The sequence below is a fragment of the Balearica regulorum genome, chromosome 2 (genome assembly GCF_011004875.1).
Source record: "Balearica regulorum gibbericeps isolate bBalReg1 chromosome 2, bBalReg1.pri, whole genome shotgun sequence".
Taxonomy (NCBI): domain Eukaryota; kingdom Metazoa; phylum Chordata; class Aves; order Gruiformes; family Gruidae; genus Balearica; species Balearica regulorum.
Genome location: NC_046185.1, coordinates 342030 through 364488, shown reverse-complemented (window position 1 = coordinate 364488; position 22459 = coordinate 342030). Strand labels below are relative to the sequence as shown.

Genomic DNA, 22459 nt, shown 5'->3' with positions numbered 1-22459 from the left:
CGGGCGCACCTTGATGGCGTCGATGTACTGCTTGGCGTAGCGCTGGCACTCCTCCACCTTCTCCTTGTTGCGGTCGCACTCCTCCAGGAGTTTCTGGGGAAACACGTGGGGGTGAGCTCAGGTGTCCCACAGCTGCCCCGTCATGGCCAGGGACTGCCGAGAGCACCGGCCAGGCCGGTGCCGCTCTTCCCGCGGTGGGCAGTACCTTCTCCTGCAGCAGCTGCTCCCGCACGGTCTTGCTGTCGGTGATGGGCACCGCCTGGATCTTCTCCTGCCGCTGCTTTGCATCCTGGATCCACTGGAGCAGCCCGTCGCAGCTCTCGCGGTAGTACCGCAGCTGGCGGCCCAGCTGGTCCAGCTCACGCTGGCGCAGGTCCGTCTGGGTGAGGACAGCCTGCCAGCGCTCCAGCAGCTGCTGGACTCTCTCCCGGTAGCGATCCAGGTCCACGTCACGCTCGCTGTGGCCCCTGACCATCCGCTCGTTGACGTCCTTGGCCTTGCTCAGGTCGGTCTCCAGTGTGCTGAAGAAGGGCTGGTGCCCCTCCGCCTGCGCACGCAGCCGCTGCGGCAGACAGAGCAGGGGTCAGCCCCGGCCCCCACCGGCTCCCCGCTCCCCGGCACGGTGCTGCCCCAGCTGTTACCTTCAGCTCGGCCTTGCTGGCCTCCAGCTCCTTGAGGTCAGCCGGCACGGTCTGCACGTCTTTCAGCTGGTCCTCGTACTTCTTGACCAGCTCCTCTGCCCCCTGAGTGCTGCGGATCACCAGGTTGATGGTCTTCAGCCTGCGGAGAGAGGAGATGGGCTCAGCCAGTGCCAGAGCCCAGGCGGGAAGGGAAGGACGCGCTGGCACAGCCAGCTTCCTCCGGGCCTCACCAGCCCACCCCGGGCCAGACCAGGCTCATCCTGGCCGATGCAGCGGTTTTCCCCAGCCCAGGATGACCCAGGGCCGCAGCTCGGAGCCGGGCACTCACTTCTCCAGGTAGATGCTGGAGAGGCTGTACACCTGGTCCATCTTCTGCAGGGTGATCTCCAGCTCGGAGCGCAAGACGGGGGCCGAGCTGGCCTGCTCTGGCTGGGCCAGCACCTTCTCTGTCTTCTCGCTGACCTTGTCCAGGTTCTTCTTGATGCCCTCCAGCTCCAGGTGGATTTGCTGCAGGGAGAGGAGGGTCCCTCACTGCCTGGCACCCGCCAGCTGCAGTCTGGGGCCAAGCCCTGCCCGTGGCCGATCTCCTGTGTAACGCCGTGCCGAACGCCATCTCATGTCAGCTGGGACCCGGCTTCAGGGCCCCCGGCCGCCCCCGACCCCAGAGTAGAAGGAGCAGAGCAGAGAAGGGAAACCCCACCAGCGTGGGTGGACAGACACCAGCCCCGTTCTGGGCGCCCAGGTCCCCGTCCGCGCGCATCGCACACCTGTGTGCGGACGATACACATGCCTACCTGCTGCTCGGTGATGCGCTGGGCGCACTCCTTGACCGGGTCCTTGTCGAGGGGCAGGCGGATCTTGTGGATGGTGCGGGTCTCGCAGCCCTCCAGCTGCAGACGGATGTCCTTCAGCTGGGAGATGTAGTTCTTGCACAGGGACTCATCCTGCTCTCCTGGGGGGACGCGAGGGACGGGTTAGAGCCTTCCTGCTCCGTTCGCCCCGGCCACATCCCCAGGGACGGAGGGGACGCCCCAGGGAGCACGGGGCGACAGGGCAGCCCACGGCAGGGAGGAGGGGGCTCACCTTTCTCCTGGCTGCGCAGCAGCAGCTCGTACTTCTGGGTGCAGGCGTTGTACTCCCGCTCCACATGCAGCCGGTCGTCGGGCTGGAAGCGCTGCGAGTCCTGGCTGTCCCGCAGGAACTCCTGGTAGTGGGTCTCCAGGCTGCGCAGGACCTGCCGGCACTCCTCCACCTGCATCGTGCGGAACTGGGCGGGGGGGCAAAGGGTGCCGTCAGCCCCCGCCGCCGCAGCGGGACCCCCGGGGACCCCATGGGGCTGTGGCACCGGGGCGGGGGGACTCACCGTCAGGTGGGACCAGGACTGGATCTGCTGGATGTCGCGGATCAGGTACTGCCAGGACAGGAGGCTCCTCATGTCCAGGTGCAGCTGGTGCCAGAGCACCAGGAGGTGCTGGTGGGCGGCCTCCAGCCTGGGGAAGGGTGGCGTGAGCGGGGGCGAGGGAGCAGCGCGGCAGGGCCCCGCAGCAGAGCGGGGAGCCGAGGACAGCGCAGCCGAGCCCGGCCAGCACTCACCTGTGCACCGCATCCAGCGCCTCCTTGTTGGGGGGCGGCACGAGGAAGCAGACGGAGGGGACTATGGCCTCGCTGCCGGCGGCGCTCAGCACCTTCCACTTGTAGGGCTGGGCGTTGCTGAGCAGGGCGCACTCGTCGTTCTTGTGCACCGTGATCTGCGGGGACAGGGCGGCGTGAGCCCGGGCAGGGGAGTCCCCGTGCGTCCCCCCCACCCTCCCGGCCCCCCGCTCCCCCTCGCACCTCCATTTGCTTGTAGTCGCAGACGGCCTGGATGGGCGGGCGGCCCTGGAGGGGGGTGCCGGGGCTGCGGGGCTTCAGCTGCACGATGGCCTTGGCGCGGCGGGCCAGCCCCGCCAGCTGCCCCCCGTACTCCGTCAGCTGGTCCTTCTGCTCCTGTGGGCACAGAGGGGTCGGGGGAGGTCGGGGGGGCAGGGGGGGGATTCCCCCCGCTGTGCCCCGATGGGTGAGGGGAGCCCCGCGGCAGGGTGGGGGTGGGAGGCTGCAGGGGAGGCTCGCCCAGTCCCACGGGGGCCCTGGGGTGTGCGGGGGGGTCACTGCCAAGGGCAGCGAGTGGATGGTCTGCAGTGGGGAGGGGAACTGTGGGGGGGACCCTCCTGCAGCGGTCTGCATGTTGGGGGGAGGTCACTGCAGTGGTGAGGGGGTCACCCCGGGGTGCTGCAGTGGGGTGCACGTGTTGGGGGTCATCCCTGAGGCTTCTACAGTGGGGTGCGTGGGGGGGGGGGGGGATCGTCCTCGGGGGGCTGCAACAGGGTGTGTGGGGATGTCACCCCAGCACCCTGCAGCTGGACACACGGGGGGGGTCAACCATGGGGGGGTTGCCTAGGGTGCTGCAGTGGAGTTGAGGGGTCACCCCGGGGGCTGCAGCGGGGTTGGGCGCCAGCCTGGGGGCTGCAGCAGGGCTCATGTGTTTTGGGGGGGGTCACCCCGGGGGCTGCAGTGGTGCTCATGTGTTTGGGGGGGGTCACCCCGGGGGCTGCAGTGGGGCTCATGTGTTTGGGGGGGGGGGTCACCCCAGGGGCTGCAGTGGGGCTCATGTGTTTGGGGGGGGTCACCCCGGGGGCTGCAGTGGGGCTCATGTGTTTGGGGGGGGTCACCCAGGGGCTGCAGTGGGGCTCATGTGTTTGGGGGGGGTCACCCCGGGGGCTGCAGCAGGGCTCATGTGTTTGGGGGGGGTCACCCCGGGGGCTGCAGCGGGCGGGGGTCACTCACCACGCAGTCCTGCAGCAGGTCCTCCAAGCGTGTGACTGTGATGCTGCGGTCGCACGAGTATTTCTTCTTCATGTTCTCCTGCGTCTTCCTCAGGAACTCCTCGGCCTCCTTCACGTCGGCAAAGAACTGGGGGGGTGGGGGGGATCAGCGGGGGGGTGCCCGGCAGGCGGTGGGTGTGCGGGGGGGGCACCCCGTCCCACCCCGTACCTGGAAGTAGGCGCTGTTCTCCTTCAGGTGCGCCTCGATGCAGCAGCACAGCTGGAGCATCCAGCTCCACTGGGTCTGCAGGGCCGCCTGGAAGGCCTGCAAGAGGGACACTGGCACCCTGCCCTGCCCGCGCCGGCACCGGCACCGGCACCAGCACCCGCACCGCTGCTTCCGTCCGCTGCCAGCCCCCACCCCGCCCAGGCAGCTGCCTGCACTGCCACAGCCCCCCACGCACTGCCCACTGCCCCATGCACTGCACCCCACACCAGTGACCCCCCCGGCCCCGCTGACCCCCCAGACCCTCTCAGGCCCCCCTGGCCCCCCCAGGCTCCCCAGCCCCCCTCACCTCCAGGGTCTGCCTGCCCGGGTGCTCCTCCCGCAGCAGCCGGTCCCCAGTGCTCTGCAGCTCTTTGATCCTGCGCTCCCGCAGCTCCAGCTCCCGCATCAGCCCCTGGCACAGCGCGGGGGGGTCAGTGCCCAGACCCCCGGCAGGGTAACGTGCACGCGCGCGTGTGTGTGTGTGCATGTCTGTGTGTGCCCGGGGTTGACGCACCGTCCTGCCCCCACGTTGGGCGCTCTGCAGCTGCGGGGGGCACTGGGGACAAGCCGGGGGGGTGTTTGGTGAGCACCCACCACAGGAGCCTGCTGGGTGGGGAGCTGGGGGGCACAGAGAGTGGGGGGGCAGGGGTAGGGGCACTCGGGGACAGGGGTGGAGGGGGCTGAGGGACAAGGCTGGGGGTGCTTAGGGGGGGAACCAGCGCTGGCAGTTCTCATGCTGTGGGCTGACAGTGCTCAGGGAGGGGTCATGGGGGGCTGGGGGTGCTCAGGGAGGGGAGCATGGGGGACTAGGGGTGCAAAGGGAGGGGATATGGGGGGCTGGGGGTGCTCAGGGAGGGGAGCATGGGGGACTAGGGGTGCTCAGGGATGGGATATGGGGCCTGGGGGGCTGAGGGACGGGGCCCGGGGTGCTCAGGGGCTGCGGTGCAGGATGGGGGTGCAGGCATGGTTTGTGACACCCCCAAGTCCGGTCTGGGGGACACGTGACCCTGGGCAGGCGTGCAAGCGCAGCAGAGCAGCGGCAGAAGCAGGGTTAAGGGGGGGGGGCTCAGCGCTGCAGAGCACGTCGTAGTTTCAATTGACAGCGAGAGATGCCAGATAGCAGAGAGGAAGAGCTGCAGCCCCAGATCAGACAGCAGGAGATAAGGAGCACAGAGATAAGAGCAGGGCTGGAGCCTCGGCAAGCAGCACGGTACAGCGGGGCCGCGGCAGCACGGCACGGCAGCACCGGGGTGGCCAGAGAGCATCCTGTGCCGCAGGGTGGAGGAGGCACCTCCAAAAATCTGCCACCGCCAGGCCAGAGGGACGGGGACCATGCAGGACAGCCACATGCAGGGACAGGGACCGTGCAAGCACCGCTGTGCACAGGGACAGGGACCGTGCAGGATGGCCACATGCAGGGGCAGGGAGGGACGGGACCGTGCAGGACAGCCACACGCAGGGACGGGCAGCAGGACGGGCAGCAGGACGGGCAGGACGGCGTGTCCCGGGCTCTCTCCATACCGAGTAGTTCTCCTTCTTGGCCGTCATGTTGGGGTTGCGGTCGCTCCAGTCGAAGTTCACCTCCTCCTCCTCCTTCTCGTTCAGCCACATCAGCTCCTTGGTGGCGGCGCTGACGAAGCCGTGGAGGCTCTCCAGGTGCCGCAGCCGGGACTTGGAGGAGTTCTGGGGACGGCGCAGGGAGGGGCTGCGTCCTCGTCTGCATCCTGCCCCCTCCGACACCTCCCCCATGTCCTGCACCCTCCTCCCTGCTCATCTCCCCCATGTCCCACACCCTCCCTGCCACACTTCTCCCCCATGTCCTGCATTGTCCCCCCGCAGTTCTCCCCCACGTCCCGTCCTGCCCCCCGCCGCCCCCCGCCGCCGCCGGAGCCTCACCAGCAGCTTGGCGTACTGCAGGTCCAGCTTGCCCAGGCACTCCCGGTAGGCGTTGCGAGGGCCGGGGGGGAGCTGTGCCTGGGGGAGATGTGCCGTGAGCGCGGGGACCTCCCGTCCCACCCCCTGGGGACAGCGGCACCCCGACCTCCCCAGAGGACCCTGTCCTGCCGAAGGCGGGATCCGGGGAGAGACCCCGACACCGGGGCGCACTGGGGCAGGGCGAGAGCCGTGCACGGGGGGAGCAGCCTCTCTGTGCCGGGGGCAGTGCCCGCTCCCGTGGCCGATCCCCCCCACCCAGAGCGAGGGGGTTGAAGGTGGGGCAGCACCCGGGGAGGGCGGGGGGGCACAGCCCTGGGGCACAGAGGGCACGGGGGGCAGCAGGGTGCTCTTGGGGCACCATGTCCCCTGACCGTCCAGTGCAGCCCAGGGCTCAGAGGGGCTCCAGAGCTGGTGAGGGCAGAGCTGGGGGGGGGGGCACGGGGGGGCTGCTCTCCCCAGAGCCCCCTGCCAGCTGTAGCATGGCCACGGTGCCATAACGACCCTTGGGAGCAGGGGTGGGGGCAGCCGTGGGGGGGACCCCGCGGTGGGCAGCTCACCTCATCGGCCCGCGCCCGCTCGATCTTGGTGCGGAACTCCTCGATGGAGTGGTGGAGGCCGCGGTGGCTGCCCAGGTGGGACTCCACGGTGGGCAGGTCCACGCCCCACTCGGCCACCCCCAGCCGCCGCTGGTTCTCCTCCACCCAGGCCAGCAGGTCCTGCAGGTACCGCAGCGTGGCCTCGTCCAGCTCCTGCCGCGGCCGCTGCCCCAGCGGCACCGTCACCGTCGCCGCCGGCGCGCCCGATTTGAGCCGCAGGTTGTACTCGGTGCGGATGGCCACCAGGCGCTCGTGCAGGCGGTACACCCTGCGGGCAGGCGGCGTGTGGGCACGGGGGGCACAGGGGACATGGGGGGCACGAGGGACATTGGGGACATCGAGGACGCGGGGGTACAGGTCGTGAGCTGCTCCTGCAGCCAGGAGAGTGCCAAGGCACCCTGCGTGGGGCAGGCCAGGTGGGGCAGGCCCTGTGGGGCACACCACGGCGACACCATCTGCCAGCGCGGCCATACCTGCGGTACATCTGCTCCCCCTGCGGGTGCCGGCCGTCCTTGAGGGTCTGCACGTCGTTGAAGAGCAGCCGGATCATGGCGTCCGCCTTGTCCAGGTCTCGCTCGATCTCGGCCGCCTTCTGCGGCGGCTTCCCCACGTTCAGCAGTCGGATGTCCTGGGGACGGGGTACAGTCAGGGGCACGGTCAGGGGCACGGTCAGGACCCCGTGTGCCACCTGCCCCCCCGCCCCCCGCAGCCGGAGCCACGGCTCACCGACTGTAGCAGGGTGTCAGCCTGGTTGAGCTGCTCCTCGCAGAGCCCCGACTCCATCTGCAGCTTGCTGACGATGCGCTGCAGCCGCTCCAGCCTGCGTGGGGAGATGGAGGGGCTGGGATTGGCATGCGGTCACCGATCCCAACCACGTGTGGCACGGGTCCTGCCCTGGGGGCACCGATCCCACCCCACGCAGCAGGGATCCGTCCCGCAGGCCCAGCACAGGTCCTGTACATTCGTGATACGGATCCCATCCCCTGCACAGCCCAGATCCCGCCCCGGGCAGCAGGGATCCATCCCGCAGACCCAGGAGGGACTCTGTGCCAGCCCCGCTCCGATCCCCCCTGCAGATCCGGGTCCCATCCCTGCCCGAGCGAGGAGCTCCGTCCCGCTCCCTGTCCTGCTCTCCATCCCCGTCCCGCTCCCCATCCCTGTCCTCGTCCCGCTCCGGCTCCACCCGCAGGCAGGGCTCCAGCCCCACCCCGCCCTGGCTCCCTGCCTGCCTGCCTGGCCCCGCTGCCCTCTCCTGCCTGCGCTGCCAGCTCTTGCCCCGTTCCCTGCCTGCGCTGCCGGCCCCGGCGAGGCCCGGTCTCCCCTGCTCCGGCGCGAGCCCCCCCGGCGGCACGGAGCTGGCGACACGGCGGAGCCCAGCCCGTGGCACAGCCACCAGCGCCCGGTTGCCTTGCCGTGCCGTGCTCGGGGCCGGCGGCTGCGCTGGCTTCCCGGAGGCGGCCAATGACTCATGCACCGTGTGGTTCCATCGCAGGCGGGACGGGGCGGGGGGGGGAGCCGGGACACCCCACCCCACCCCAGCCCGGCCCAGCGGCTTGGCTGCGCGGAGCGGGGAGCGGTGCCAGCCCAGCTCCAGCAGCCCTCGGCGCCGCGCACAGACCCGGTAGCCCACCACCACCCCAGCCGGTCCCCCCGCCCGCGGCACTCGCCTCTCGAACTCGGCCCGCAGCAGCTTCTCCCGCTCCAGGACGGCCACGTGCAGCTTGCCCCATTCCTTCTCCACGTCCAGCGGGTGGTACCCGGGGGGCACCTTCAGCTGCCCAGACTGCACGGCGCCCTGCACCCCCAAAGCTCGTCAGATCGCCGCCCGGGACCCCCGGGTCACCGGCGGAGGGTGGGCAGGGCCGAGCCGGTGGCGAGGGCAGCCCCGGCCACGGGTGCCACATCTCAGCTGCTCCGCACCGGAGGCAAAACCTCCCGGGAGCCGGGAGATGGGAGAGGCACGGGACGGCCTCTGCCCCAGCAGGGACATGGCACGGCATGCTGAGCACTGCTGCGGGACCCCCGGCTCCCCGGGACACCCCTGGCACCCCAGGATACCCCCAGCACCCTGGGACCCCTGGCCCCTCAGGATCCCAGCCCCTCAGGACCCCCAGCACCCTGGGACCCCCGGGCACCCCTAGCCCCCTGGGACCCCCAGCTCCCCGGGCACGGCCAGCAGCGGGTGCCGCTCACCTCCAGGGACTGGAAGATGGCCTTGGAGCGGTTCTTGTCAGCCTCCTTGGCCGGGAGCTCCGTCTCCTTGAACTTCAGGAACTGGCGCCAGAGGATCTGCCGAAAGGGGGGTGGCTAAGGTGGGCAGCACGGACCCCCCCGGGCGCCGGGACCCCCAGCTGCGGGCAGGGGCCGGGACCCCTCTGTCCTCTGCCTGCCAGACCCCTCTGCCTGCCAGGCTGCCTGTCCCGGCAGCCAGTCCCGGTGCATGGGCCACGGGGGTGCAGCCGGGGCGGGAAGGGGCAGCGGGGGGCAATGCCCCCCCATTTTCCATCTGTGTGGAGCTGGCGGGAAGGAAGGGGCCGGGCGGGGAGCTGGTGTTTGCCACCGGTGACTCACACACAGCCTGGAAAGAGTGAGTCAGAGGGGCCCTCCCTGCCCGGGGCTCCCAGGCTCTGCCACGGCACGGCGACCGCCGGCTCCCCAGCCCCTCCCGGCCGGCCCCGGCACCGAGCCCCCCCATCCCGCAGCCTCCAGGGCCAGGCTGCATGGACCCAGCGGGCGCTGGCTCTCCCCACTCTCCCCGTTCCCCACGGAGCCATACAGCTCGCGGCGCTGCGGGGCCGGTTGCTTGCCATCCCGGGTTTGCCCGCGCCGGGAGGACTCGCTGCGGCGTGAGCCATCCCACGGCCGGGCTGCCGGCCAGCTGGGTCACCGCCAAACGCCTCCCCGGGCACCGGCACAGCTTCCCACCCGCACCGGGGCCTTTCATCCCCTGCCAGTGCCGCAGCACCATCCCGGCTCCCTCACCTCGATCTCCTCGTAGCTGGCGGGGAAGCGGCGCTCCTCGAAGAGGACGGTGTGCTGCCGGATCCACTGCAGCAGCAGCGTCACCACCTCGTAGTACTCCTGCCAGCGCAGCTGCAGCTCCTGGGCAGAGGGAAGCGCGTGGGGCCGGGCGCCCATCGCGGGGGGACGCCGCAGCTCCCCGGCCCCCAGACTCACGTTGGCCTTGACGCCGTCCTGCACCTCAGGCACGCGGGGCATGGCGTCGTAGAGCGAGGAGACGTAGGTGATGATGGACTTCTCATCCGGCTGCGGCACGTCGACGTCTGTGGAGAGGGAGGGCAGTTGGGGGGGGGGGGGGCGCGGGATACAGGGGAGGAGGGACGAAGGCTCTGTGGGATGGATCCACCCCAGGGACGCCATCCCCTCGCAGCGTGTCCCCCTGCCCGTACCTTCGGGGTCCAGCAGCCGCGTCACCCCCAGGTCCCGCTCGGCCACGGTGAAGGCCTGGTCCAGGTTCTCCAGGTTGCTCTGGCGGTACACCCGGTTCATGTCGATCAGCATCGGCCTGCGGGCAGTGGGGATGGTCAGCGGGGGTCCCGCCGGGGACCCCGCAGCAGCCGGGAGCAGGGTCTGTGCCGGCAGCCGCGCACCCCGCAGACGGCAGTGCCCTCCGCCTGCCCTGCCCCACGGCACAGGTTCGTGCAGGCGTGGGCACGGGTGTCTGGGGAAACCCCGGGGGCAGCGGGACCGGCGCTGCCCGCGCTGCCCACACCTCTGCCGAGACACCCCACACCCTGCAGACCTCGCAGGCTGCACCGGCGGCTGGCGAGACCCCCGCACCGGGAGGCAGGGACAACCCGACAGCCCCGAGCACGGACCCCGGAGCAGGAAGAGCCCCCACGTCTGCACAGAGCCCCCAGAGCAGGAAGAGCTGCACAGGGGTCCCTGTGCAGCCCCCGGGGCAGGCGGAGCCCCCGTGTCCCCGCGGGTCAGGCAGCAGCCCCAGCCCCCCCAGCCCGTCGGGGCGTGCCAGCCCCCGGCCCAGCCCGGTGCCTACAGCTCCCTGAGGCGCAGGCTGTGCTGGATGGAGTAGAAGGAGCCGCTGATGCCGGGGACCGCCGGGCACTCGGGCGCATCAGGGATGTCTTCGCAGACCATCACCACCCCGTCCTCCAGCCCCGCCAGAGCCCGTGCCGAGCTCCCTATGCCACGGCGCCGCGGCTGCTTCCTGGCCTGATGCCGCCCGCTCCGTTCCATGGCGGGACCAAGCTCGGTGCGGCGGTCGGTGAGCTCCTGCCGCGGCGGCGCCTCGGTGCAGAGTGCGGCACGGCGCGGCGCGGGTGCCTCCTCCCACCCTGCGCGGGCGCGGCACGCCTGCACGTACTTGTGCTCCCCAAAAGCACGCGGCGGCCCTGGCAGAGCCCGCGGGGGCCTGCCTGCCTGCGCCCCGGCATGCCGCGGAGGGCACAGCGCCCGCCGCCTGGGGGGGTCGGCACCCATCTGCCCATGCAGGCAGCGGGTCGGCAGGTCGGGCGGCAGCGTGGGAAGGCGGCTCAGCCGCGCAGCTCCCCATGCTGCCACAGTGCCGCCGGCACGGGCCGATGGGCCGGGACTTGTCGGGAGCACGTGCCTGCGTCGGCCCAAAGTGGGATCGGCACGGCTAGCCCCGCCGGCGGCTGGTCCCAGCGAGCACGCGCCTGCCCTGCGCGTGGCATCACCCTGCACCACCGGCTGCTGCAAGGGGCCAAATCCTGCCAGTGCCAGAGCCGGGCCCGCCGCAGCCCCGGGGGGCTGCTCTTCCCACCACGGGGGCCAGGAGCCCCCACGCACCCGGGAGCCCAAGGCAGGGCACGGTCGTGCCACGGGAGGCTCGGCACCGTGGGCACGGGACTGGGGGTGCCGGGAGACGAGAGCTCTGTGCCTGCCGACGGGTATGGCACTGCCAGCCCCGGCCAGCCCGGCACGCTGCCCTGACGCGCGGCGGTGAGGAGCCGACCCGGCTCCGCTCCACCTACTTGTGCCGGTGGATGATGGCGTTGAAGAGGCGCCCGTCCCGCCAGCTGGTGGTGAAGTTGTCGCAGCGCAGGCCCTGGTAGTCCTCCACCATCCGCTGTGACCAGAGCAGCAGCTTCTCCTTGGCCGTCATGTCCTCCGACTGCCCCGTCACCTGGATGTCTGAGATCTGCCGGCACAGGGTGGTTACGCCGACCCGTCGGCTGCCGCCATCTCCACCACAGCCTCCGGCGGTGACGCCCCGGCTCCTCCACGGGGCACCAAACTGGCGGCACCAGGGAGCCCCCAGCCCTGCGGAGCCCCAGCCTCCCGGCACCGCCACATCCCCCCCAGGCCACGGCACGGTTCATGCCGGCGCCGGGCTCACCTGGAAGTGGAGGATGATGGTCCAGATGAGCCCCAGCGTCAGCTTGGGGTTGCCGTCGGCAATGTCATCGTTGCGGATATTGACCAGCTTCACCTGCGGGGCCGAAGCACACCGGGGCTGCAGGGAGGGCGGGAGCGGCCCCGGCCCCGGGGGTGCCTGGGGGTGCCCAGTGGGTCCCACCAGCCCCGCCCCCCCCCCTCACCTGGCGATGTTTCAGGTAGTTGAGGGCGATCTGCACGTTCTGCAGCTTGTGGAAGCGCATCCTGCCCTTCTCCCGGGGCTGCGGGGAGAGCGGGGGGCAATGAGCCGTGGCCCTCACCGGGCTCGGCCCCACCGGGACGTCGTCCCACCCCCCCGCTGCCCCCGTGCAGACGAGGGATGCTCGGCACCGAGCACCGCCCCCCCCCATGCACCAGCCCGGCGCCGCACATGCCGATGCCACACGCCCTCCGCACTTTGTCCCCGCCACGCCGAGGAGGGCACAGCCCCGGCCTCTCTCCCAACAAAGCCGCCGGCCGGGGCCAGCCCAGCCCAAACCGCCCTCCCCCCCCCAGCACCGGGCCGCCGGCCGCCGTGCCGAGGGAAGCCAAGCGCCAGGCGCAGTGCAAGAGCAGCCTTGCTCCCCACGGCGTCTGTCCCCGGCCCCCCCCACCCCCCCCGCCCCGCGCAGCACCAGCCCCTGCCCAAAATGCGGCAGCTGCCTGTGCAGGCAGGACAGGCAAAAGAAGCGCAGACGCCGGGCACCCCACCGCCACGGGGAGCCGGTGCCGGGACCGGGGCCTGTGCCCCCTGCACCATGCATGGGCATCGCAGCCACCTCCCCAGGGCAGCTCTGCCGAACCGGCCACGGCCACAGTGCCGCCGCGCCCTGAGCCCCGCGCCTCCGTCCAGGCAGCACCCGCGCAGGGGGGAGCGGGCAAGGGACCCGCCAGGAAATCCTCTGCCCATCCCGAGGGGCTCGGGGCAGGAAGCGCTGCCGGACCGAACAATGGTGAGCACGGCCGGCCTCGCCGCCAGATCCTGCACCTGCACTGCCCCGGCCATGCGGCAGCACCGGCCTTGCGGCACCGGCACGGCCCAGCCTGGTTCTGCCCCTGCCCGCGGCACCCCGGCAGCCGCTCGCCCTGCCCTCGCCAGCTCTTTGCGGCCCGTCCTGCCCGTGCGGACGTGGCAGGGCCGTGCCGGAGGCGGCACGCAGCTCTCCGGCGTGCTCTGGTCTCGCCCTGCGGCAGTGACCAGGTACCACTGTGCCGGGTGAACTCCCCGGCAGGAACCTGCCCACCCCTGGGGTGTCCCCTGGACAGCTCCTGCCTGGACAGACCCCATGTCCTCACCGGCTCCGTGGTGAGGCCCGTTGCTCCACCGGCAGCGACTGTGCCTGACCACGGCTGCCAGAAGGGCCGGGGAGCCCCTGAGCCCCCACGTGCCACGCGGTGACGGACCAGGGTCTCTTCCACCCGAGGAAAACGCAGCTGGTCAGGGCAGGGTCCGGCCCCGGAAGGAGAGCCGGGCCAGCGGCCACAGCGCCATCCCCTCACCGGGTGCCCCGGACCCTCCAGCAGCCCCGAGGAGCTGGGGGCCATGCGACACATCCTGCCGCGGTGCCTGGAGCCGCAGTCCGGCTCTGACCCTGTGGGCTCCCAGCCCCACGGCACTGCTCCCGGTGATGCCGCGCTCCTATCTCTCTGCTGCAGGCGAGGCCCGGCCCAGGGAAACCCGCCCCAGCCGGCACTCGCCCCAGTTGACCCCGCTGCCGGAGCACCCCGGGGTGCGGACGCGCCTCCCCCCTGGCACAGCACGCGGCGGCACCTCTCCTCCGCGCCCGCACCGGGACGGGACAGCGCAGCCGCACGGGACGCTGGCGGGAGCATCTCCCGGTCACCGCGGCGGGCGCTCGGCACGCGGGGCCATGCGGAGAGCAAACGGCAGAACCACTCACCAACCGCAAGTTCCTGATCACGTCGCGCTCCCTCGGCTGCCCGGCCCGAGCAGTGCAAAGAGAGGAAGGAGGCAAAGGCCGGAGGGGGACGGTCAGGGCAGACCCGCCGACAGGAGCCCAGCGCAGAGAAGCAGAGAGTTCACCAAAGCAAAGAGACGTCCGGGCGTTAGAGGCCGCGGTGGGGACGGGGGAACTGCAGGACGGAGGGGGGCGGCCGCGCCGGCGGGGCTCGGCGCGGTGCCGGGCGGCTCTCCGGGATGGGACGGAAGGCCGGGGAGAGGCAGAGCGGGAGCAGGGTGGGAGGCAGACGCGGGAAGCGGAGGACGGGACGGCCGGCAGCTGGGGGTGCCGGCGCGCGGAGCCGGCGTGGGGGAGCGGGGCGGCAGCGGTGTGGCAGCGAGGTCGGCGCGGCACCTACCAGCGTGTCCCCCGAGAGCACCTCCAGCAGCGAGATGAGGTTGTGTCCATCCCGCAGGTCCTCGTAGAGGTCGTTGACATGACGCTGTGCCTGTGGGGACAGGGACGGTGTTGGGGGGGGGCCAGGGGGGCAGCCGAGCCCGGTACTGCCCCAGCACCCCCCCGCTCTCCCCCCCAGGTCACTCCCACACCGGCTGGCACCGAAACGGGGCGACCAGGGTGGGAGCCCAGCGACACCCCCCCCGGTGCGACGGGTGCTCACACACGTCCCCAAGCACAGCCCGGTGCCCAGCCCCGTGCGTCCCCCCGCACACACCGGCAGCTCCCCCCGTGCCTCGCAGAGCAGCGGCCGGGCCAGGGCCGGCATCGCTCCGCCATGCGTGGGGACCCGCTGCCCACCGTGCCGGCAGCCGTTGGGGGGTCGGACCCGCTGCCCACCGTGCTGGCAGCCGCAGGGTCGGGCCACGGCGGGGTGAGGGGAAGGTGTGAGAAGAGAAAGCTTTGCACAGCAGGGACAGTGGAGAGGGAGAGACCTACCTCTGCTCGCCAGTGCTGCGCGGGGAGAGGCAGAGAGAAGAGAGAGAGGTTAGGAGAGGCAGCAGAGAGGAGACGGCACCAACGCGGGCAGGGGGTGGCCGGGACCTGCCCCAGACAGCGGCACCCCGCGCCGGCACTGATGCCGCGGCACTGATTCCGCGCGGCTGGGCGCCTGGCGTGCGGGGACACGTCCGTGCGCGGGGGCCAGGAAGCCGCCTCGGCACGTGCCAGGTGCTGACGTGGGGCTCTGCCCGCCGCGCGGCACAGACAGGCACCGGCACGCTGGCGAGGCCCCGGCGGGGTTCGGCGGGGCGGGCAGCGCGGGCAGCATGGGGAAGGAGCGGAGCACCGCCAGAGATGGGATGGCGGGACGGGACAGGACGGCGCGGGCAGGCACCGCCGAGCACAGGCAGCGCAGCGCGGTGGGCACAGGACCCCCGGGGCAGGCAGGAAGGGTGCAGCACCCCCGTGCCCAGAGGAAGTCACGGCGGTGCTGGGGCGGAGGGGGCGCGGGCAGGGAAGCCGGCAGAGCTGCCGGGCTCCGCGGCATCAAAGCCCGCGAAAGGTCCCCTCGTGCCCGGGGCCAGAGCTCCATCCCCTCCCAGAGCCGGCACGGCGCTTGCCAGCATGCGTGGGAGGGGGGGGCCGGCAGCTCCCGGCCTGGCCCGACGCCCAGCACGGCCACGGGACGGCACAGCCCCCCGGCACAGCCGGGCAGGGGAAGCGGGGCGGCAGGGCAGGCAACTCCTGCCCGCAAGGGCCCCCGGCGCCGCCCCAGCCCCGCTGCAGCCCAGAGCAGACCCCCCCTGGAAACAGCCGAGCGGCCTCAACCGCTGCCCAACCGCTGCCGAGGTGGCAGGAGCACCGGCACAGGCCGTCCTGCGGTGCTCTGCCGGGCTGGCACTGTGGGCACGCGGATGGGGACGCTCCGGTGCCAGGGGTGGGGCAATGCCACCAGCACAGCCAGTGCAGCCTCCCCGGGACTCTCGCCGGGCCGGCCGGGGGGTGCGGGAGGCGGCGCGCGCCCGTACCTTGATGAGGTGTTTGTTGACCCATTTGGTGAAGGTTTTCTTCTGCACCCGGTCTCGCTCATCTGCAAGAGAGGAGAGAGCAGAGTGAGCGGGGGCGTGGGGGGTCCCGGCGCGGCAGAGGCCCTGTCGGCGGCACAGCTGGTGGCAGTGCCGGCAGAGGAAGCGATGAGCCAACCCAACCGCTGTGGGGAGCGGCGGTGAGTCACAGGACGAGCAAGGGGAAGGAAGCAGCTAACGTGGATCGGGCCCTGCCTGCCTGCACCCCGCGGCCCAGGGTGCTGAGCGGGGAGCGGTGCTGAGCGGGGAGCGGTGCCGGGGGGGACCCTCCCAGCGACATCCCGGCGCTCTGGGCAGGCCCCAGCAGGACCTGCGGGACCAGGAAGAGCCCACGGGGCGTCTGCACCGGCACAGCCCCAGGCGAAACACGTCCACCCCGAGTGGGACCTGTCTGGGGTGGGGCTGGGCCCACGGGGTCTGCGCTGCGTGTCCTGAGCACCCCGGCATGGCTCGAGTGATGCACGCGGGGTCAGGACGAACCCACCGATCGCACCCACCGATCGCACCCACGGATCGCAACCACGGATCGCACCCACCGATCGCACCCACCGATCGCACCCACCGATCGCAGCACATTCACCCCGGGCTGTGGCGGGCCGGGACGGTGCTGAGCCCAGGCACAGTCTGCCCCGGCACAGCCCAGCGCCGCCTGCCCAGCCCCAGCCGGAGCTGCAGGAGCCACAGGCACCGACGCTGCTCCGTGGGGTGGGGAGAGCCTTGGGGGGGCCCAGGCCCATCCCTGAGGCGGCCGCTCTGGGAGCACCCGCAGGGACCCCCAGACCCCCGTCCTGGGGTGACGGCCCCGGCCGCTCTCCCTCCGGCTCCTGCGGGCAGCTGCAGGCAGAACCCCGGGAGTCCCCGCGGGGCTGCCCGCACCGGGGCTGCCCACACTGCGGGCAGGGTGTCCCCGCGGGCAGGCAGGGCTGCGGGGCCTCTGACTCACGGGCACTACCCTGCCCGCTGCCCTGTCATTAGGGGACGGCTGACGCAGCCAAGCAGCCCCGCCCCACACCCGACCCCGCTAACGAGCACCCACACCATGCACCCCACTAACGAGCACCCATCCCGTGCACCCCACTAACGAGCACCCATCCAGTGCACCCTACTAACGAGCACCCATCCCATGCATCCCGCTAACCGGCACCCACCTCGTGCACCCCACTAACGAGCATCCATCCTGTGCTCCCTGCTAACGAGCACCCATCCCGTGCACCCCACTAACGAGCACCCATCCAGTGCACCCTACTAACGAGCACCCATCCCATGCATCCCACTAACCAGCACCCACTTCATGCACTCCACTAACGAGCATCCATCCTGTGCATCCCGCTAACCAGCACCCATCCCGTGCACCCCGCTAACGAGCGCCCATCCCGTGCACCCCGCTAACGAGCACCCACCGGCCCAGCCCCGCTCGCCATGGGGGGGCAGCTCGCCCTCCTCGCTCCGCTGCCCCCAGGCCCCGACCATCGCCACGAGCCCAGGACGGCCAGCGCCAGCCGGGCACCCAGCGGGATTTGGTGGCAGGAGGGGACGCCCTGGGTATGTGGGGTGATGCCACCGGCCCCACGGCCACCCCTCCACAACGCTCCCCCCCACCCACGCCACTGCGATCTGGCAGGGCCCTGGTGGCGCGTGCCGGGTCTCGCCCCGCCAGAGCACGCCGGGATCTGCCCGCGCAGCACCCAGCGCCCCATGGCCGGCGCCCGGCGCACACCCACCCTTCCTGGGCGAGCACACCGGCACCCAGGGACGCCGGCACCCCGTCCCCGCAGGACCCACGGGCGGTTCGACGGCAGGGCCGGGGCGTGACGGGCAGGGAAGCGAGGGCCAGGGAGTGGCAGCGGCGCGGGAGGAAGGAAGGAAGCGTGGGGCACGCTGGGCGGCGGGTACGTGCACGCCGAGGGGAACGCTCCCATGCCGCGCACCCGGGCTGGACCCGCACCCGAACAGCCCCGACACCCAGGTGAGCCCTGGCCCTGGCCGGCGGCGCCCAGCCCGCGGCACGCCGAGGGATGGGCCGTGGCCTTGCCGCAGGCAGGACGGGCAGGGCGTGGGAGGAAGCGCTCACGCCTGCCGCAGGCAGGGCTGGCAGGCAGCACCCGCGCCCGGCACTGGCACAGCGTGGATGGGGACAGGCGCCAGCGTGGGACACCGGGACCCAGCACCCCGACTGCCCGGCCGGGGGGGCTGCCAGTCCCGGCCCGGCTGACCAGCTCTGGCCCCACGGTGCTGCCCCATAGCCTGTCCGGGGACACCGCCCCAGCATGGGGGTCTGCCCCATAGCCTGCCCTGGGGACACCGCCCCCGTGCGAGGGTCTGCCCCATAGCCTGCCCCAGGGACACCACCCCAGCGTGGGGGTCTGCCCCATAGCCTGCCCTGGGGACACCGCCCCAGCGTGGGGGTCTGCCCTGGGGACACCGCCCCAGCGTGGGGGTCTGCCCTGGGGACACTGTCCCAGTGCGGGGGTCTGCTCTGGGGACACTGTCCCAGTGCAGGGGTCTGCCCCAGGAACACCACCCCAGCATGGGGGTCTGCCCCATAGCTTGCCCGGGGACACCGCCCCAGCTTGGGGGTCTGCCCCACAGCCTGCCTGGGGTACACCACCCCAGCGCGGGGGTCTGCCCTGGTACGGGGTGCAGGAACCAGCCCCCCGTGCTGCAGGATGGGGCCCACACCGATCCGATGGCGGGGTGGTGCCATGGAGGGCAGCTGCCGCGCCCCACGCCGTCCCCAGCGCCGCGGGGTCCCGCTACCTTTCTTGCCCTCGGAGGCCCTCAGCACGGCCAGGTAGAGGTTGTCCTCCGAGCCCGTCCTCTGCCCCGCAGACAGAACCTCCTCCTGGCTGCGCAGCCGCTGCCGGGACATGGTGGTCGCCGCCGTCGCCCGCGCTGAGCACCGACGCAGCTCGGTTCGTCTCCGCTCTGCCCGTGCTACCGGCCCCGGTCCCTGATGAGGCTCCTCGGGGCGAGGTGCGGGGCGGCCCCAGGGAGGAGACTGGGGTTCCCCTCCCTCCCTCCCCGCCCGGGCACGGATCCTGCCCACAGGAAACCTCCCCAGCCCTGGCTCTGCTTAACCCCTTCCTCCCCACGCCCCGGAGCCGCCCAGGGGCCGCGGGGATGGGGCAGGGACCCCACGCACCCGCCCGGGGGGACCCCGCAGCACGCCCCAGGGAGCCGGCACCCCCCCGGCCCCACACCCCGGGGCCTTGGGACCCCCAGTTCAACAAGCTCAGGATGTCCCCTCCCACCGCTCAGGGTCCTCAGGACACCCCTGTCCCCACCTCGAGGGCCCACAGCCCCCTGGCCCCCAGCTGGGACCTCCAGGAGCCCCCAGGCCCTACCCCACTCGGTTCCCAAGCCCGGGGTCCTCAGGACCCCCAGCCCCACGCCCTGGAGCTGTAGGACCCACAGGCCCCACAACTGGGGGCTCAGGACCCCCAGGTTTGCAAGCCCCGGTCCCAATTCCTGTGCTCGGGGGGCTCGGCGCCCCACTGCCCCTCCCAGGGGGTTCAGGTCCCCGGTCCCTGGGGCTGCAGGACCCCCAGGCTGGGGGGCTGAGACCTCCAGACCCCCCCCCCGGCGAGGAGGTGCCGTCCCCACGCCCACACGGTCTCGGGGCGCCAGGCCAGGCTCCTCCACCCCAGCCGGCGCTGCCGGCGATGCATTCCAGGCGCTCCTGTGCCGCCGCCGGCACAGCCAGGCCCACGCCTCCCGACAGCGGCTCTGCTCCCGGCCAAGCACCCCACGGCCCGGGCGTGGCCGAGCCCCCCGGCGCCGAGCCCCCCGCCCCTGCACCCCACGGGCACCCATGGGGTGCTCGCGTGGGATGGGGGCACAGGCAACGCCGGCACAGGATGCCAGGAGGAACCCCCCTCCCCGGGGACACGCCACGGAGCATTCGCTGCCGCGGCCGTCAGGCACGCGCCATGCTGACCGGTGACACCGCCAGCCTTGGGGACCGCGGGAAGGATTCACCGGGGGCCACGTCCCACCCGGGACCGTGCAGGACCCAGCCTGTCTCTCCTTGGGGAGCCGGGGTCCGGGGACCCCTGAGGGGGGCGCAGAGGGTGGGAGCCTGCAGCCGCTCTGCTCCCTGCCCTCTGCACCCCACTGCCGGGGGACCCCGGTGCGGCACGGAGCCGGCAGCCCTGCCTGTGGCACCCACGGCACCCACGGCACCCATCACTGGGGTGCAGGCAGCAGAGAAAGAGCAGCCGCAGGCGCCTCGAGCGCTGCCAGCCCGGCGCAGCGACCAGCGCCCACATCCTGCACACGCAGCACCGGTGCCAGCACCGATTCCGGCGACGGCGGGCACAGCCCGACCCTTGCATGGAGTCCAAGGAACACGGGCTCCGGCACATCATCCCGCCATGACTCACGGCCCGACCGGCGCACCCTGCCCGAGGCTCCGGCATGGCGAGCGGCACCATGGGAAGCGCCCGCCGGCACCCACATCTGCAGGCAGCGGGGGCTGCCGGGGTCTCAGCCCTGCTCAGCCTCGGCTGTGCTGGCAGCGAGCGGCCGGGCTGTGAGAGCCGTGGCACGGGGCCGGAGAGCTGGGGGGGCACAGGGGTCTGGCAGGGTTTGGGGGGGGGGGGGCGGCGCCGGGGCAGAGGGGGTCCAGCTCCCCAAAGAGGGGCTGCAGATGCCGCAGCCCCTCCCGGGTTTGCTGGGTGGCAGGAGATCCCCCCCCTCGCTCCTGCGCCCCTTTGCCGGGACGGTGCCGGCAGAGGCCACCGCGTAGCCCTGGGGCCCGGGATCCCAGCACGGGGGCAGTGGGGTGCAGGCAGGCAGGCAGGGGCTGAGCTGCAGGCAGGGGCTGCCCACTGCCGGGGAGGAGGCAGCCCGGGGCAGGCAGCGCCATGCTGCCCGCCAGGGCAGGGCCAGGACAGCCGCCGAGGAATGCGGGCGGCACTGGGCTCTGCACGCACATTTTCCGCCAAGAGCACATCTGGCGCAGAGCACATCTGGCGCGCGGCGCTGCGGCCACGGCAGGAGCCCAGCTGACGCCAACACGCGTCAGAGGGCAGGGACATACCGGAGCTATAGCTCACCGTGCCGCCGCGGCACATGGGTACCAGCACCGGGACAAGGGGCGACGGCACTCCCGGGGCGGCGACGCAGGGCGGCAGCGTGCCAAGCACGGCAGCGCCGGGGCTGGCACCACACTCATTCGCTGCCGGCTGAGCCGCTCCACGTCGGCCCAGGCAGACGGACGTGTCGAACCGGTACCGGCTCCAGAGGGATCCGGGTGCCGCGGCTGAGAGTTCTCCCTGCTGCTGGCAAACCCCGAGGGCCATGACAGTCGCCGGCACCGTTCCCACCGTGGGCCCTTCCAGCACGATGCCGGGAGCCCGGGCACCGCAGGGCGGCAGAGCAGCGAGAATCGACCGGCGCGGGCTGTCGGCGGGGGCTGGACAGGATGCAGGAGGCACCGCCAGCACCGGCATGTCCTGGCACAGCCAGCGCTTCCCAGGGTGAGGCAGCATCCCCGCAGCACCGCCGCACGCCTCGGCCCAGGGCCCCGGCACCGCATCCCCGAGCCGGTGACAGCCCCGTGGCCCTGCCCGTGTCCCCGGGGCTGCCGCAGCTCCTGCCAGAGCCGAGCCGCCCTGGTTACCAGACTCCAGCCGGCATCCCCGGGAACGGCCATCGCGCTCGGCACGGGAACACGGGCTCCTCCGCACGCCACTGCCGCGGGCAGGAGGCACCTGGGGCCCACGGGCAGGCCGGCGGGCAGCGTGGGGGTGGACGCGGCAGGCGTCAGCGCAGCGCGGGCGCTTTGAAGATCTGAGGAGGCAGAAGGCCCGGCGCAGCCCCTGGGACAGGCAGGGCTCCCGTCGCAGGCAGCTGCCAGCCCGGCCGGGCCGGATGGGCCGGAGCTGCCTCAGCCTTCGGCTCTGAGGCCCCGCGGGTGCCGGCACCCAGACGGGCCAGCCCGGCTGCCTCCCACGGCATCTCCCCGCCGGCCAGGCCGGGAGCGGGCAGGGGCTGCGGTGCTCACCGGGGCCGGTTGCCACAGCGCCCGTCCCAGCAGCAGGACCGCAGCCTGCCCCCCCCAAACCTCCGGCCCCCGGGGCACGCCGGCACCACGGGGTCCGTACCACCCTCCGTGGGCGGCGGGACAGCGAGGGGCTCTGCGGGAGCACCCGGGGACCCCGCCAAGCGCCGGCACCCACCGTCTGGCCGAGCCGACCCCTCCCCTCTACACCAGAGCAAGGTTCCCCGGTGCACCATGACGGGCACCTCGCCTGCCTGCGCCAGCTGCCTGCGGGCAGGAAATGGGCGCTGCCTCCAGACGGCTGCCGGCACCCAACGCCGCAGGGGATTGCCAGTGCGGCCTGGGGCGGGAGGGCCCTGCCAGCCCGGGGGGTCCTATGCCCGCTGCTGCCTGCTGCTGCCTGCACATTCGGTGCAGGCAGCTGGTGGGAAAGTGCTCCGTGCCCCGCCGAGCTGACGCGCCCCAACCAGGACGACAAAGCAGTGCCAGCACCGGGAGGAACCCGGCTGCACCCAGGGGTGGGGGGACCCCGAACCGGTCCCGTCAGGAGCCTCCCTCCTGCCGGGGAAGCCACGGCCGCACGCGGGGATGCCGGCAGGGCGCGAGGGCTGCCCAGCACCAGGGTGTCGGTGCCGGCTCCGGGTCACCCTGCCGTGACACACGTGGGTGGCCTCACATTGACACGGGGTGGGCAGGACCCGCTGGCCACCGGCACCGCGGTGGGGCACCGACGGGGGCCGGGGTGTGCGCAGCAGCACCGGGGATCGGGGCCCGCCCGTGTGCCGGGGTCACCGCAGCCCAGCGAGGCCGGCACGGGACCCCCCATCGGTGTGAGGAGGGGGCACGGGGAGCCATGCACGCCTGCACACCGACACACGCACAGGCGTGCCGG

At 72.6% G+C, this 22459-nt stretch overlaps 1 protein-coding gene across 30 annotated transcripts in view; it reads right to left on the bottom strand.

The window, feature by feature from the left end:
• Positions 1–22459, bottom strand: part of PLEC (plectin) — an 81333-nt gene that overhangs the window by 13087 nt on the left and 45787 nt on the right. For 12 of the 30 annotated variants that reach the window (XM_075743046.1, XM_075743042.1, XM_075743047.1 and 9 more), the window contains 29 exons: positions 15507–15568; positions 14476–14490; positions 13940–14029; positions 13522–13557; positions 11785–11862; positions 11583–11675; positions 11218–11384; positions 9652–9767; positions 9419–9525; positions 9224–9343; positions 8435–8530; positions 7909–8036; positions 6968–7061; positions 6715–6869; positions 6203–6509; positions 5607–5684; positions 5232–5393; positions 4018–4122; positions 3672–3767; positions 3465–3590; positions 2475–2627; positions 2235–2389; positions 2005–2131; positions 1725–1908; positions 1436–1593; positions 970–1148; positions 642–780; positions 206–562; positions 10–93 (listed from right to left, as the gene is read on the bottom strand). In XM_075743046.1, the coding sequence (XP_075599161.1) occupies positions 10–93; positions 206–562; positions 642–780; positions 970–1148; positions 1436–1593; positions 1725–1908; positions 2005–2131; positions 2235–2389; positions 2475–2627; positions 3465–3590; positions 3672–3767; positions 4018–4122; positions 5232–5393; positions 5607–5684; positions 6203–6509; positions 6715–6869; positions 6968–7061; positions 7909–8036; positions 8435–8530; positions 9224–9343; positions 9419–9525; positions 9652–9767; positions 11218–11384; positions 11583–11675; positions 11785–11862; positions 13522–13557; positions 13940–14029; positions 14476–14490; positions 15507–15568 (3767 nt within the window). Of the gene's footprint in view, positions 1–9; positions 94–205; positions 563–641; positions 781–969; positions 1149–1435; positions 1594–1724; positions 1909–2004; positions 2132–2234; positions 2390–2474; positions 2628–3464; positions 3591–3671; positions 3768–4017; positions 4123–5231; positions 5394–5606; positions 5685–6202; positions 6510–6714; positions 6870–6967; positions 7062–7908; positions 8037–8434; positions 8531–9223; positions 9344–9418; positions 9526–9651; positions 9768–11217; positions 11385–11582; positions 11676–11784; positions 11863–13521; positions 13558–13939; positions 14030–14475; positions 14491–15506; positions 15569–18320; positions 18487–22459 lie in introns of those variants that run through there. The other 18 variants (XM_075743043.1, XM_075743057.1, XM_075743065.1 and 15 more) reach the window with 6 other exon arrangements.